The following is a 16,138-nucleotide window of genomic DNA, read 5'->3' as shown; positions in this document are numbered from 1 at the left end:
CTAAACCATCAGCCCATGAGATCACCAGCCTGGCAGACAGTCTTCAGTTGGAGAAGGAGGTGGTGAGAGTTTGGTTTTGCAACAGAAGGCAGAAAGAGAAAAGGATGACCCCAGCAGGGGTTCCTCACCCCCCCATGGAGGATGTGTATTCACAAGCAGAGACCCCTCCACTCCATCACACACTGCAGACCTCTGTACAATGACTAAGAAATATATAAAGAGAGGATGTGAGGGGGGTGGGGATGAAGTAAGTACTTTTGGATTTTACAAAAGAAAATAGTTACAGGACCCCTAGAAAGAGACTGGAGGACCTTTAACCAGAAGATTAAATTAAAATGCCCACTACAATACTGTCCCTTTCCCCAAACTTTTTGCTACACCTCAGATCATCAGCTATTCTTGTTTCTTCTTGAAGGTAAAAGGAGAAAGGGGAGGGGGATAATTTATTGAGCAGAATATTGTGGGTTAGATTGAGATTCTAAGAACTGTGAATATTTTTTATTATTAATGTAAATCTCCTCACAAAGTCCTTGGCAGCTTTGAATGAAAAGGTGTTATTTATTAATTAGACTCTTTAGCTCCTGAAGTGCAGAGGAAGGGGAATATCTCTGGCATGGAACTGTCGAAAACACAAGAAAATGACTTATTTATTGGGTTTCACATACCTTTTATTAAAGCAAATACATATCCAAAGTTTCTTTTAGCTCTCCATTTATCTGGTTTTTATGCTATCATGTATCAGGATAAAATGACCTAGTGAGCAGCCTATTCCTATAGAAGTATACATGATAGGACGCCCAATGGAGCCATACTTCTTCACATTAATTAATATTCTTCAATTATTTAGGCTCCTTATTAATTGACATCATTTGACCACAGCCTTTAAAGGCAAAATGCCAAACAAACAAAAACATATGTATTACTTTATCTGTAGGACTACACATAGCCATCTACATGTCTCCATAAAGCTATAAACATGTAGTTAATATACTGTCAAGAAAAGGGAGTTTTAAAGAAAGGGATACAAGGAGACTTGCATATTCCATTATAAAGCAAAAAGAAAAAAAAAAAAGATTTTTTACGTAATATTGTAAATATGTGTTATATGTATACATATGTATGTTTTTGAAATTTGTGTATTTTTTGGTTCTGTTTTCATTCTACACACTTTTGTACAATTACTAATTTTAAGAGAATATTTTAATATTATTTCCATATAAACCTTCCCCTTTCTATTTATTTTGACATTTATTTTTTTTGGCTGTGTAAATTACTTTGCAATATATATATAAATATATTTTTTTTTTCTTTTTTTTTGGTTTGGTGAATTCTGTTTGTAACTTTTACAAATGTAGATTTGCAATTTACTTTTTATATTTATGTTAAAAGTAATATTGTATTACTTACATAAAAAATGAAATCCCTTTAACAAAGCCTGGTGTCTTTTTTAGTTTATTTTTTTTTAACTTTATTTAAGGGTGTAAATCGATATAAACACCAGATAGTTCAGTTTTTAGGGAAAAAAATGGACTCCATTAAATATATTTAAAATTGATATATTTGTGTTTGACAGCTTTAGAAAAAAAAGGTAAATCGGTGCATTCTTTGGTTTATGAATGTATTTATTTGTCAATTTTCAGCTGAAAAAATAATTTGTCTCTACAATTCTATATGAAATCTATTTTTATAGCTATTGATGTATACACATTGACAGAGATGCACTAATGTTTGTTTTATTTATTTATTGCTATTCTCTTAGTATTACACATAAGACACTATAAAAACACTACTAAAAATTACACACCATTCTCCAGTGTTAATATATATATATATATATATACATACAGTATATATATATATATACATACACTGCATATATATATATATGTGTATATACATATACATACACTGCATATATATATATATATATATATATATATATATGGGTGCGTGTGAATTACCATATATATACATGTATAATATGCATGTGTGTGGGTATATATATACAAGTTACTTGTATTATGAGTATGTATAGATATATATATATATATATATACACACACACACACATATATATATATATATATGTATGTGTGTGTGTGTGTATATATATATATATATATACTGTGTATATATATATTGTGTATATATTTTTATATATATATATATATATAAAATATATATATATATATATATATATATATATATATATATATATAAAATAATTTCCTCCTATAGATAGAGTACTATTCCTTATAATATTGAGCCTAATATTTACAAGTATATGCTATAGTTTTGTGTTGCTTTGGTCATTTTTTACTAGTTCTGGAACTTGCTGACTCCACTACTGTGACACAGATTATACTTTTGTGTTTTTTTTGTGATGTTTTAGTGTTATAAACATTATACTTTCTACTCAAACCTCAGGGAAATCCTATATTTTTGGCATGTTTTCCTGATGCTCTTCCATGGAGATGATGTTGGCACAATTGATACCACTGAACTGAGCTAACTTATTTTTTCCATGTATTTTTGAGACTTTTCAGCTCTCAAGTGTTTTTGTTTCATTAACATTATATTTACTATTAATTTACACTTCATCCAGTGAACGTTTGACTATCTACCTACATTTCTCTTTTCTATCAGTACATTTTCAGTCCAATTAGTGAAATAAACCCCAATTTTCACCAATTTCTGCTCATTTATATTATCTTTAACTGTCTATTGTAATAGGACTTTCATCTTTACTAGTCCTGAATTTTGAGGACTGCTCTTTTTTCACTTTTTTTTTCAGCTTTCCTCCAATCACACTACGTTGACAAGAGTTGGATATTATTATTCTTCATGGGATTAGGTTGTTTTCCTTGTAATCATAGGTTAAAAAAATAATCCTGCCACTTTCTACACATGTGAGTGTGATTGTGGATAGCTGTGTGACTAGTGGTATGACTAATGTGGCTACTATATGCTTGTATGAGTACAAAGAAAATAGAAAGGGCACTCTTTAATATTCACAACAGGAGGATGCTTTTCTAGGCAGTTGAGGGAGTAGCTACAAAACAACAGTTACTGGGCCATCAAGAGCACTTAATGAAAGTCAGCAGGCAAAGGTATTGGGTTTTGTTTTGAAATAATGTCCTATACTCAAGACCAAAATGTACTATTTGCAAAGCTTTTAGTATGGAATGATGGTACATCCAGAATCCATCGTTCTCATCAATAATGTGCCCATCACAATATCATTCTTGTTTAGATATGCGCCCAGAATGTCTAATATTGGCTTGTGTTCATTTTGTACTTATTACATTCATTTCATCGATAGATATGCAAACTTCTATATATCTATCTGTCTATCCATCTACATATATATATATATATATATATATATATATATATATATACATACACATATTAGACAGACATTTATATATATATATATATATATAATTATTTATGTTCACATATATATGTAACAATTATGTTTACTTGAATTTGTTTGCGTATGTAGCATATATATATATATATATATATATATATATATATTGTGCTCTTATACTGTTACACTTTATACATCACGTAAAGCGAACCTCCCGCTTTACCCAAAATGTTTACATTTTCCCAATTTTCCAATATAGAAACTTTGTACTATTTGCAGTAAGTTCTGCGTGTATTTCAAACTGTGTTCTATTTTTTTTTTCTAATAGGAAATATTATCTTTCAATATTGGTATAGATTCTTGGATAAACACAATTCGCCTTCACTACATTGAACAAACTTTGTATGACTAACAGTATAAAATGCATCTATGTGAATTTATGTGATGTATACTCAGCTAATTGCCTGTCTTTTAGACACACTGCAGTTAGTTCAATATCAATCTTATATCCCCCGAAACAATAGAAATGAACAATTAACACAACTCCATTATTTAGAAAGCAGATGGGTGGTATTAGCCACAGGGTGAAAATGATATAAAATCCATCTTTGGTACAGATAATTTGGTTATTGGCTTATGACTCTTCTCAGATGTCTTGAAGCTAAGTTTTGTTGGCTTGAGGTAGCCACTTTCTCCTTTATCTGCTCCTGTACAGACCAGAAGGCACTTCGACTCCTGTTTAATAACTTCACAAGTCATCATATTCCATAAAATTTGAATGGCAATTATTATATATACGAAATACAAAAGCAATAATGTTTTGATCGTTCATTGATGCTTCATTTTAACCTCCTGGGAATGGGTTAATTTCATGCATAACAGATTTCATTGCCCACTGCCACTAATATATTGTGTGCATTTGAATGTGTTGTAATATATACTAACAATAGGAAAAAGGTCGAGTATGTATGTTGAGCAGTGATTATGGACTTATTATGGACTTTATATATATATATATATATATATATATATATATATATATATATATATATATATATATATACCCCTTCTAATACATTGCTTGTGTTCACTATGATGACTTTAAGCGATTTTTGCAATAATTCTAGTCTTGGACCATCAAGTTTAGGGCCTTTAAAATGTATTTCACTTATACTATATATATATTATAAGTAGATATAGAATTTTTTTTTACCAGAATATTTATTCTTTGTTTTGTCTGAGCTTGCAAACAGGGTTCATGAATTTTTTTTCAGCTGACCAGTAAGCACAATGAAACTTTACAAGCTAAATGAATAAAAAAATCATATTCTTAAAAGTATTAGAAATGTAGTATATATCATTATTTCCTTTACTCCACAGTTTCTTTAGATTACCATTTTAAATTTACGCAAAGACTTATAGCAAGCATGATGCATGGTATCTTAGTCTATTGTGGTTGGTCAAGTGCCAGTGGTTCCCAAATATGACAAATTATTACACAAGAACAATTAAAAAAGCATTTTTAAATACTTTAATGTATAAAAAGAGCGGGAATATCATAGTATCGCGTTACATTTAAATGTCAGTGACCTTTGCCATGTTTGCGCACATGAAGATAATAATCTTTATTTATATAGCGCCAACAAATTACGCAGCAGTTTTACTTTGGCACAATATGTATTAAATTTAAACATCCGGCTAATGGCCTGGTTGAAATGGTTCGTATAAAAAGACATCCTATGGATACAATGGATAAGACAATGGTTTACATGCTGGCTGAACTCTCTAGAATCTCATGTGATTTTCATTCTGCCATGTTTGGAGAGCGTCAATTGGCAAAGAAGGGCAGAGAGACACCCAAAATACATAGGGCACACTGCTTAATGTCATACTGCGGATTTTCAAACATGTTGATTCTTCGCACAATAACAATACTTCACAGTCAGCAAATGTACTGATTCTTGCTTTCAGAAAAGCAACACAATTTAATAATGCAATGGTCCAACCATATGAATGATATTCGCCCCTATGGGAAGCAAACAAATAATAATCATCATCGTAAGCAGACTCTAACTTAACATGTAAATGTTATTCCCAATCCCTGGTTATTTATCAGGAGGAAGTTTAGTACAAGGCACTATATGGATCAATGTACCATAAGGCAACTGTTAGAAACTGAGACCTACATATTGGGGAACAGAGGAGTGTCAAGAGGCCTATCGATTGGGGAACGGAGGAGTGTCAAGAAGCCTACCGATTGGGGAACAGAGGAGTGTCAAGAGGCCTACAGATTGGGGAGCAGAGGAGTGTCACAAGGCCTAAAGATTGGGGAACAGAGAAGTGTCAAGAGGCCTACAGATTGGGGAACAGAGAAGTGTCAAAAGGCCTACAGATTGGGGAACAGAGAAGTGTCAAGAGGCATTCAAATTGGGGAACAGAGGAGTGTCACAAGGCCTACAGATTGAGGAACAGAGGAGTGTCAAAAAGGCCTACAGATTGGGGAACAGAGAAGTGTCATGAGGCTCACAGATTGGGGAACAGAGGAGTGTCAAGAGGTCTACAGATTAGTGAACAGTGGAGTGTGAAGAGGCCTACAGATTGGGGAACAGAGGAGTGTCAAGAGACCTACAGATTCAGTGCACTATTTGCATGGCTGGATATGTGAGTTTTCATTGCTATGATATTCCCATTCATAAAAAACTAGTCAGATATTGGGAGTCCTGCACCCTAGTACTGCGTCACCATATTAGCTTACTTCACCAGATGACACACACTGGGGAAAATGGGGGACTGAGTAACCTTGATTGTATGATATTCAAGACGAATATATTTTCTTAAATTGTCTAGTTAATATTCACAGACATGGATGAGGGGAGACCGATTTGAATTGAATTTAACACAGACATTTCTTTATAGGGGAACTTTTTCCAGATTTCCATCTTCGGCATGGAACTTCCTAAATTTGGTAAGACTGAAAGGTGCTCAATGCATATGTGATCCATATGGGTATATATACTTGCACACACAAATTATATATATATATATATATATATATATATATATATATATATATATACATGTAGTTTGTAAATACAATTAAGTCCATGGTGCTGTACATGTGAAATATATATACATAAGCATGTAAAGTATGGGACACTTTGTTGCTATGATAGAGTAAGTAGCCATATGAAATAGATAGATAGATAGGTAGATAGATAGATAGAGACATATAGCAATAGATAAATAGAGATTGATAGACATAGATAGACAGAGATAGATAGATAGATAAAAGAGAGACATATAGCAATAGATAAATAGATAGATAGATACTGATAGACATAGATAGATGGATAGATCGAGACATATAGCAATAGATAGAGATTGATAGATAGATATAGATAATAGATTGACAGATAAAGGTATATAGAGAAAGATAGATACATAGATAAAGAGTGATGGATAGATAGAGATATAGATAGATATAATAGATAGATAGATAGATATAATAAATTAGATAGATAGATGGATATATAGATAGATCGATAGATAGATAGATAGATAAAGTCTGCACTGGATGTTATTAAGAAAGTCTACGCCAAGCTATTCTAGACCACCATATGAGAATACAGCCTTTTATACCTCCTATAATATTTTAATGAAGTGACACGTGCCAACCATAAAATGTAAATGACTAGTGTACGTTCTCATGTAAAGATTCAGGTGTCCACATCATTAAAATCAGCAGTGTGGTGATTTCCAGCGATGGGGGTGTGATTAATGTTGTACGCTTCATATTCTACAACGTTCTTCAGCAAGACATAGCCTCTTACATCTTCCTGCAAATGAAAAGAACCATAGTGTGAGACATGAGTGTCACCATAGATGGGATGACCCTAAAGTCATCCAACATGCAAATAATGAGCCAGAGGCATCTAAGATATCAACATTCAGTGTCACATTGATACCCACCATGTCCACAGAAATCGTCAATGCATTTAAAGCCTAAAAGATGTATCCTTAGATTACCAATAGACACAAGCAGTTTGGAGATTATACCTCTCATTCCATGCTGATGTTTTCCTGTTCAAGTGAGAACTTACTCATCTTATCAGGACTTTGAAAGATGAATATAGGTCAAGTAAAATAGAATGTAATAAGATGATGATGCCATTATTGCTGAAATGTTACACATATGAGCAGAGAGTTAAGTAATACAACCTTTATCAAATAGAGCTATCAACTGATACCATGAAATACTTTTATATGAATCCACTATAGGACAATTGTAGTCAACTTCTATATGTTGTAGACAAAAGATTATATTTTTCTGCTGTTTACATGATTTTTTTACTTGCTTGAATTGTCTTATCTGAAGCCTGTGTCACTAGGCCAATGTAGGTATATGCAATGTATATGAAGGCACATTGGAGTATTGGAAAGTTTCATCTTAAAAGGTATGGATGCATATTGTCTGGTACGTGGTAACTTTGACTTAAATATTCATTTTATACACCACCCCTCCAGGCCTCTACAGCTGACTGGATATCAATAATATAGGAGGAGAACTTTCAATTCACCATTCAAATTCTGCGCATTTTTCCTATAGGTCAAGACTTCCGGAGCAAGTTTAGGCCTGAACTACGCCAATGATCCAGTACTACATATACAGTGGCCTACAAGGACTGAAATGAATTCTTCACTAAGGCAAACATGCTGTACAATTCTACTTTTGATCATAAATATGAATTCACTCTTTAAAATGTGAGCGTCTACTATAGAAAACAATTACTAAAGAGTGCAAGTGACAAGAATTCCAAAAATCACTCATGTGATACAAATGTATATGTGCGTGCACGCATTTGGTACAAGTTGTACATGTCTTATCCTTAAATGACCCCAAAACAAATTTCAAAGAGTTGAGATATATCCTTGCTGTCAATAGATCATTTCCATGATACATAAGTGATCATCAGCATTTATGAGCACATTTAGTGTTTAGTGACGTTAACCCTTCAATAGTAGCTATAGTGACATATTCATATACGTGAATCTGACGTGACTGTGGTATGAATTAGACCCTTATGATTTCTTACTATGGGAAATGTGAGGATTGTAAATGTATTGTTTGGCACATCTTATCTTGTGAGCTTTTCCATAGGACTGCGGATAAATCTAATGACCTATCCAACTGCAGTTACTACAGTACAATGAGAAATTCTGCAATATCCATTTATTGTTATTTATATCATTAAAGATATCAAATATTTATATCAGTAAGAAATCTGGGTTCCCGTTTCAGTGACTGGATAGTCCAGGTCTCTAATTATCATAAACACCCCTGTCCTTCAATAGTTGCAGGTCAGTAAATTAACACTTTCTGGACTTTTTCCTACTGAATCCTTTCAGTTTCGTCCTTTTTCTTCGAGTTTCTCTTCCCTTCCTCTCCCAGGAGAGGACCAGTCTGCCTTTTATCTGCTCATCAATATGCTGTGTTGAATCGTGATCCACCTTCCTCCCCCTTAGCAAAGGAGAGCCGTAATTACCACCATCTAATCCCCTCCTTGGCCAGAGAGGGCTGCATTGCATTCTGGGTTAAACAGATTTAGAACACACTACAATAATATCATTCACTGGCTAAATGATGCTGGGGTACAAAGGGTGGGGAACAATCCCAGGCATCCCCGCTGAAGCCGAAATGAAACATCTTTGGCCAACTAATGCTTCATTTGTGGTACCCTTGTATTTAGCAGCCTATATAATTCATGCCTGAAATGTATTTACCATTTTTAGGGGCATGTGACACATCATTTTTTTACCAGAAATATCTACATCAGGCCGTTAGGTTCAGTCACAATAGAGCAAGTGGAAGGAAAGTGCTGCAAAATGTTGTAAATGCTGTCCTCACTTTTCTACCATCAGGATGTGACTTTATGTTTTTAATATATTTATATATATATATATGTATGTATATATATATATATATATATATATATATATATATATATAAAATCATTTATTATGATAGCGCTATTTATTCCATGGCACTTTACATGTGAAAAGGGTTTACATAATAGGGACAAGTACAGTAATCATAAACAATACAAGGCACAGACTGGTACAGGAGAGTGGAGGTCCCTGCCCACGAGGGCTCACAGTCTACAAGTTATATATATATATACATACGGTATATATATATATTTTTTTCCAATATATATATATATATATATATATATATATATATATATACGTATAACTTGCAGACTGTGAGCCCTCGTGGGCAGGGACCTCCCCTCTCCTGTACCAGTCTGTACAGATTAGGTCATAATAAGTATTTCTAGATGTATCCATATAGGTGAAATCCTATTAGAATTTTTAAACATTATTTTGTAAACACTGAATTCGAAGATGATAACTAATATAAACATAAAGTAATCAAGACTATTACTTCCATTTATTTGTCCAGTTTATCTGCTGAACATTTTGTATCCAAGGTAGTGTAGATTTAATAATAAAAAGAATCTCTAACTTCAACAAAAGTCCCAAGAAAAGAACCGTTTGGCACTGCCATCACTTCTGCAGAAACTCATGGATGTTACCTGCCTCCATAGAGAAGGAGGTACTCTGCACCATACAGTCATCCAAAAAGTCCCAAATTGAAGCGAATAGAAATGGAGGCACTCACCATGCAATAAAAACTATTTCCTCTTTATTAATCCATTAAGAAGCAGTAAAATGAGGCAAGGAAAAGATTGGAGAGACAACATGTCGTTCCTGTGCACAATGATTTCATCCTATTTTCACTGCTTTTTTTCTTCCCATAATCTGAAATGAATACAATGATTGATCACGAAGTTGTATTTTGTAATAGATACTTCAATATGTATATGATGGTACAGACTGTCAGGATGTATTCACACTTGGCAGATTTGCACTACTCATCAAAATGAGTTTGCAGAAGTTTATGCACATGCTGCAGAAACTATCTCATCTTTCTGCTGTGTAAAGTTACATTTATATAACTGATCAAAATACCCAGGAAGGAAAATGCATGAAAAAGTAATGCAGAAATAAAAAAATAAGGTTTCTGTAAGAATATTTGAATATTTACATAACTGTATACTGAACGCATATATATATATATATATACACATAGATATATATCTACACATTTATATTTATATAGAGTATGTATATACGTAAAAACAGATATATATACACATACCTGCGTATGGTATACAGTTATCTAAATATTGTTACATAAATCCTACAGTGAGTTTTTGTAATTTTTGTATATATATATATATATATATATATAATACGTACATACAGTATACAATTATCTAAATATCCTTACCCTACAGTGATTTTTTTAAAATTGTTGTATATATATAGATATATATATATCTATATATGTATATACATACGTACATACAGTATACAATTTTCTAAAAATTCTTACCCTACAGTGAGTTTTTTTATATTTGGATATATACATATATATATATATATATATATATATATACAGTATATATGTATATATATATACTTACGTACAGCATACAATTTTCTAAATATTCTTACCCTACAGTGAGTTTATTTTATATTTGGATACATATATATATACAGTATATATGTATATATATATATATATATATATATATACAGTATATATGTATATATATATATATATATATGTACGTACAGCATACAATTATCTAAATATTCTTTCCCTACAGTGAGTTTTTAATTTTACATATGTATATATATATATATATATATATATATATATATATATATATATATATATATAGTAATTATACATACTAACACATATGCATTTGTCCCCGTCTCGGCTAGATGCTTTCACTGCAGTCATGAACTCTGACATCTGTTGGTATCCACAAGCAATATATTAAATTGCATTTGCTTACAGATTAATGTATTGATCTGAGCATAGGTTTCCGTGCCCAATGGTTTGTGCTTTTCTGCCCTGTCTCTAAATGCACACTTCGGAGTTTGTCTCTAGCTATTCTGAAGAATTCTATTGCCCTCTATGGGCCAAAAACTAGTATTGTTTAATCTCGTAAAGAGCAACATACTAATTTAAAGGAGCTGTATCTATAAAAACAATACTTTTAATGTAATATATGAGGGGGGGAATCATCAAACATTTGGTCAGTTGGCAAGACCTGTAAATATTTGAAATAACGATTTCATGGGAATGTTTTAAATACACCCAAACTTAAGTCATTAAAATAAATGAAGATCATATATCAGCTTAGTCACCTAAGATGATAGCTATCACCATGTTATCAAAGTATCTGCAGAGGTGAATGATGTCAGAGAACATACAGCCATGTAACATACATCTTCGTGCAGTGAAATTTATACATGGTGGATCACGATCCGTGGAGATTTATGTTGCAATAATAGAATTCTATTGGAATACTCATTTTTGGAAGATGACAATGGAAGGTTATACTGTCATGTTAGTAATGGTAAATAGTGGGCAAATAATACTTTACCACCATACAAGGGTCAATCAAATAATTATTATCCATGTAATAATGCCTTATGAACCACTGTACAATAGTATATAAAGTATATATATATATATATATATATATATATATACACATGCTATATAAAGTATACAGTACAGACCAAAAGTTTGGATACACCTCCTCATTCAAAGAGTTTTCTTTCTTTTCATGACTCTAAAAAGTGTAGATTCACATTGAAGGCATTAAAGCTATAAATTAGAACATGTGGAATGAAATACTTAAAAAAGTGTGAAACAACTGAAAATATGTCTTATATTCTAGGTTCTTCAAAGTAGCCATCTTTTGCTTTGATTACTACTTTGCACACTCTTGGCATTCTCTTGATGAGCTTCAAGAGGTAGTCACCGGAAATAGTCTTCCAACAGTCTTGAAGGAGTTCCCAGAGATGCTTAGCACTTGTTGGCCCTTTTGCCTTCACTCTGCGGTCCAGCTCACCCCAAACCATCTCGATTGGGTTCATGTCTGGTGACTGTGGAGACCAGGTCATCTGGCGTAGCACCCCATCACTCTCCTTCTTAGTCAATTAGCCCTTACACAGCCTGGAGGTGTGTTTGGGGTCATTGTCCTGTTGAAAAATAAATGATGGTCCAACTAAACGCAAACCGGATGGAATAGCATGCCGCTACAAGATGCCGTGGTAGCCATGCTGGTTCAGTACGTCTTCAATTTTAAATAAATCCCCAACAGTTTCACCAGCAAAGCAGCCCCACACCATCACACCTCCTCCTCCATGCTTCATGGTGGGAACCAGCCATGTAGAGTCCATCCGTTCATCTTTTCTACAAAGACATGGCGGTTGGATCCAAAGATCTCAAATGTGGACTCATCAGACCAAAGCACCGATTTCCACTGTTCTAATGGCCATTCCTTGTGTTCTTTAGCCCAAACAAGTCTCTTCTGCTTGCTGCCTGTCCTTAGCAGTGGTTTTCTAGCAGCTATATTACCATGAAGGCCTGCTGTACAGTCTCCTCTTAGTTGGAAGGTGTGTCCAAACCTTTGGTCTGTACTGTATATATATATATATATTTATATATAAATATATATATATATATATATATATATGACATCCATCAAAGTGAAAACATGCATAAGTATTACTGCTGTGTACTGCGTAATAGTACCACCATGGAAAGTCTCTTTAAGCCACTAGAGAGGGTGGATAGAGATGACTTTCCGTTATGGAGTCAGACTGGTGTAATACAAGAAATGGCGAGAGACAGGTACGTATTATTAACAAATTATTGGGAAGTAAGAATAGTTTTTTATTTTCAAACTTCCACAAATATTAGTGTAATTAGATCATTAAGGTGACTATAATCAGAGTGATATATAGTGATAACATGGTGATCAGAAGCTTAATACGCAATATTACTACACTCATGCACCTAGCCCATATACAGTTTTGCTCCATTAAAGGGTTATCCGAGACATTTTTTTCCACAATGGTCCTAGGAATTTACTGGCAGGTAGTTGACAATGATCGCTTCCGGCTGACCACTCCTGACAACAATACGACGAACCAGCATGATAGCAGTAGTGACACCCCATCAGCGGAGCAGAGTGGAAGAGATAGAACAGCTCTGTCCACCTGAGGCTGCCTGGGTCGTGAGAGATCGTCACTGGGCAGAACAGACAGGAAGTTAGCAACTGCCTTCCTGTAGGTTCTTAGCATAATAGTGGTGAAAAAAAGTCCCAGATAAACCCTTTAAGGATATGTTCCCAAAACTGTATTTTAAGTTACGTTAAGTTTTAAGTAAGTATTTTAAGGTACTGTTTGTGAAAAAAAAAATAAATGGCACAGAAGCACTTTTATTCAGATGGGCTGTTCAGATGGTCTTTTTTTTTTACATTGAACAAATATCCACATTTAAAAAAAATGACAACATAGGTGCATAAAAAAAATCAGCTCCAATACTGCAATCGTTAACATTAGAAACTGTGTTTGGCCTCATAAATTTTATACACCGCTGGTGTATAAAAAAAGATACCATACAGATGAAAAAATCATTTTTGCTGGATGACAATAGGACAATTTTTATACACTCATGTGAACAGTGAGAAGGCCATAGGCTTGCAATAACAGTTCCCTTCTTAATACCTGAAGCTTCTCCTATAAAAATAGACTGGGGTGTTTTAGGTTTACCCAGATCTCAGTATCAGATCGCACAAGATCATCAGTATTCTTAAAAAGTCCTCATAACTTTAAGTAAAATATATATGGGATAGTTCTTATAATGATTGGCCATTTGCCAAAGCGGAATGGCACTAAAATGTTATATTAACTCACCTACTACAATATTAAAACATATTACATTTTACAATGCTTGTTAAAACTTCATTTTAAATATCTCAAACACTGGACATTATAAATCATCACTGTGGAATCTTTCCATTTGTATGTACAGTACATTGTATGTATATTCACAGTCATTCTACAAGATTTAGGGGTGTGCATGTATATCCAAGGCAAATTTTTTGCACTGTCCCCTTCTCATCTACCAACTCTGCACTTGGAATAATAATAAGTTCCACAATTGGATGTTCCTGTGCTGAGATAATGTCATAAATGTGACCCTGCTATGTGCTGTGTAATGGTTGTGTCTGACCATACAGGAACATGGTCTGATTATAACACATCTCCTGGGCAGGGGAGGACACAAAGGAGTGTATAAACAAAACAAAATGTGATCGCAAACTATTCTTTCTTTGAGGTAATTTTTTTTTTTTAAAACAGGCAGAGAATTGTTTTACCTCATAAAAAGAATCATCCCCTTCTGTAATGTGTTTATAGTGTTTTGCTTCCTCCCCTGCCCAGGAGCTGTGATGTGATCACACATGTCCCTGTACAGTCAAATGATTGATTGCTTTTTATGAGAGAGACAAAATTATAATTTTGTAGTTGTAATACCTGCACGGTCAGACACAGCCATTACACAGTACATAGCTGGGACACATATAAGATTATCTCAGCACAGGAAGATTATTTTTACTCACATCCAATTCTGTAACTTGTTAATTTTTAAAGCTCTATTGATTAAAAGGATCTTTAAAATGAACTTTGTTTATGGGAAACCCCTTTAAGGTCTTCATGCTTGGTCAGTAGACATTCCATTCAATAGGACAGATGCTTGATACCAGCCGATCGTGCATGTGTCTTGGCAGGCACCTCTGACTTACTGATGTGGAACTGATACCCTTTATTTCTCTTGGTGGGTAATTGTTCACCCAGATCTGGTGTGTAGTAAAAGGAGCATAAATATAATATATTGTGCTGTACTCATTATATTTATGTGTTTTAAAGGAACATAACTGTACATGTATAAAGGAAAAAAAGGAATATGTTCATATGTTTTATTCGGGCTTATAAGGATGCAGCCAGTAAGAAGGAAATACCATTCTAACAAGCACCTAATATTTGTGGGTCCTCATGTGTCACTCCTGGCCCCATGGGTAACCACACATTGTTAGCACTGTAAAGTATTAAATCTAATGAGATCATCAGCCAGACGCATCCACACAGTCCAAGATATAGATTAACATATGGCTGGATGATCTTGCTGGTAAGAAGACATCCCTGAACTGCTCTAAAGCCCATGTAAGACCAGTGCCATAATCACGTAATAATCTCTGTGGCAGCCAAGGCCCAAGTTTTGTAGTAACAAATATTGACTAGAGACAATTATTAAACAAATCATGACAACAATAGAAATTAAGTGGAAAAAAACCCCCAGAATTAATAAATGTAGCTGAAACATTTATAGAACCTTTATTATAAAAACTATCCAGACTAAACCAAAAATGTCTTAACAATCATTCATTGTATAGTAATGAGAATAAGAGTAAGAGAATGAATCATAGCTGACATGTTACCCAAATATAAACCGCACTTTCAACAAATTTGCATACAGCAGTAGTACAGGTGAGTATAAGAAGCTTTGTAATAGCAGAAAAGTGTTTCTTTCTCCATTTATGGGCCACTTCGCCTCCATCTCCTAAACATATCATCCAGTTTGAAAAAAATAGTTCAGCTCTGTCTTCATCAAGACAAGGACTGCCAGCAGAGTGATGAGTCAGGTTATACCTCCTACTCTATTCTGAGGGAACAGGAGGAGAGGACAGGTGAGGAGAAGAGTGAGAAAACAGGTGTATAGAGACACAGACTTTCTAACAAGTCTTTTACCTCACTCAAGAGCGGGAT

The 16,138-nt window shown here is 33.7% G+C and overlaps 1 protein-coding gene and 1 long non-coding RNA gene across 4 annotated transcripts in view; one reads left to right on the top strand and one right to left on the bottom strand.

Moving 5' to 3' along the window:
- Positions 1-1,321, top strand: part of POU3F1 (POU class 3 homeobox 1) — a 2,276-nt gene extending 955 nt beyond the window's left edge. Inside the window, exon 1 of the mRNA XM_075334104.1 lies at positions 1-1,321. This exon is cut by the window's left edge and continues 955 nt beyond it. Within this exon, the coding sequence (XP_075190219.1) occupies positions 1-203 (203 nt within the window). The 3' untranslated portion in view covers positions 204-1,321.
- Positions 1,322-6,711: 5,390 nt separating this feature from the next.
- On the bottom strand, positions 6,712-11,754 carry LOC142290160 (uncharacterized). Of its 3 annotated transcripts, none has more exons than XR_012750224.1 (3): positions 11,663-11,754; positions 10,059-10,198; positions 6,712-7,212 (listed from the first exon to the last, which is right to left on the bottom strand). It is a non-coding gene; the product is annotated as an uncharacterized LOC142290160 (long non-coding RNA). The 3 variants fall into 3 exon arrangements; XR_012750225.1 differs by lacking the exon at positions 11,663-11,754 and adding an exon at positions 11,201-11,272; XR_012750223.1 differs by lacking the exon at positions 11,663-11,754 and adding an exon at positions 11,205-11,271.
- Positions 11,755-16,138: the final 4,384 nt, after the last annotated feature.

The sequence above is a fragment of the Anomaloglossus baeobatrachus genome, chromosome 2 (genome assembly GCF_048569485.1).
Source record: "Anomaloglossus baeobatrachus isolate aAnoBae1 chromosome 2, aAnoBae1.hap1, whole genome shotgun sequence".
Taxonomy (NCBI): domain Eukaryota; kingdom Metazoa; phylum Chordata; class Amphibia; order Anura; family Aromobatidae; genus Anomaloglossus; species Anomaloglossus baeobatrachus.
Note: the sequence above shows the minus strand (reverse complement) of the source record. Positions and strands in the feature narration are given on the sequence as shown.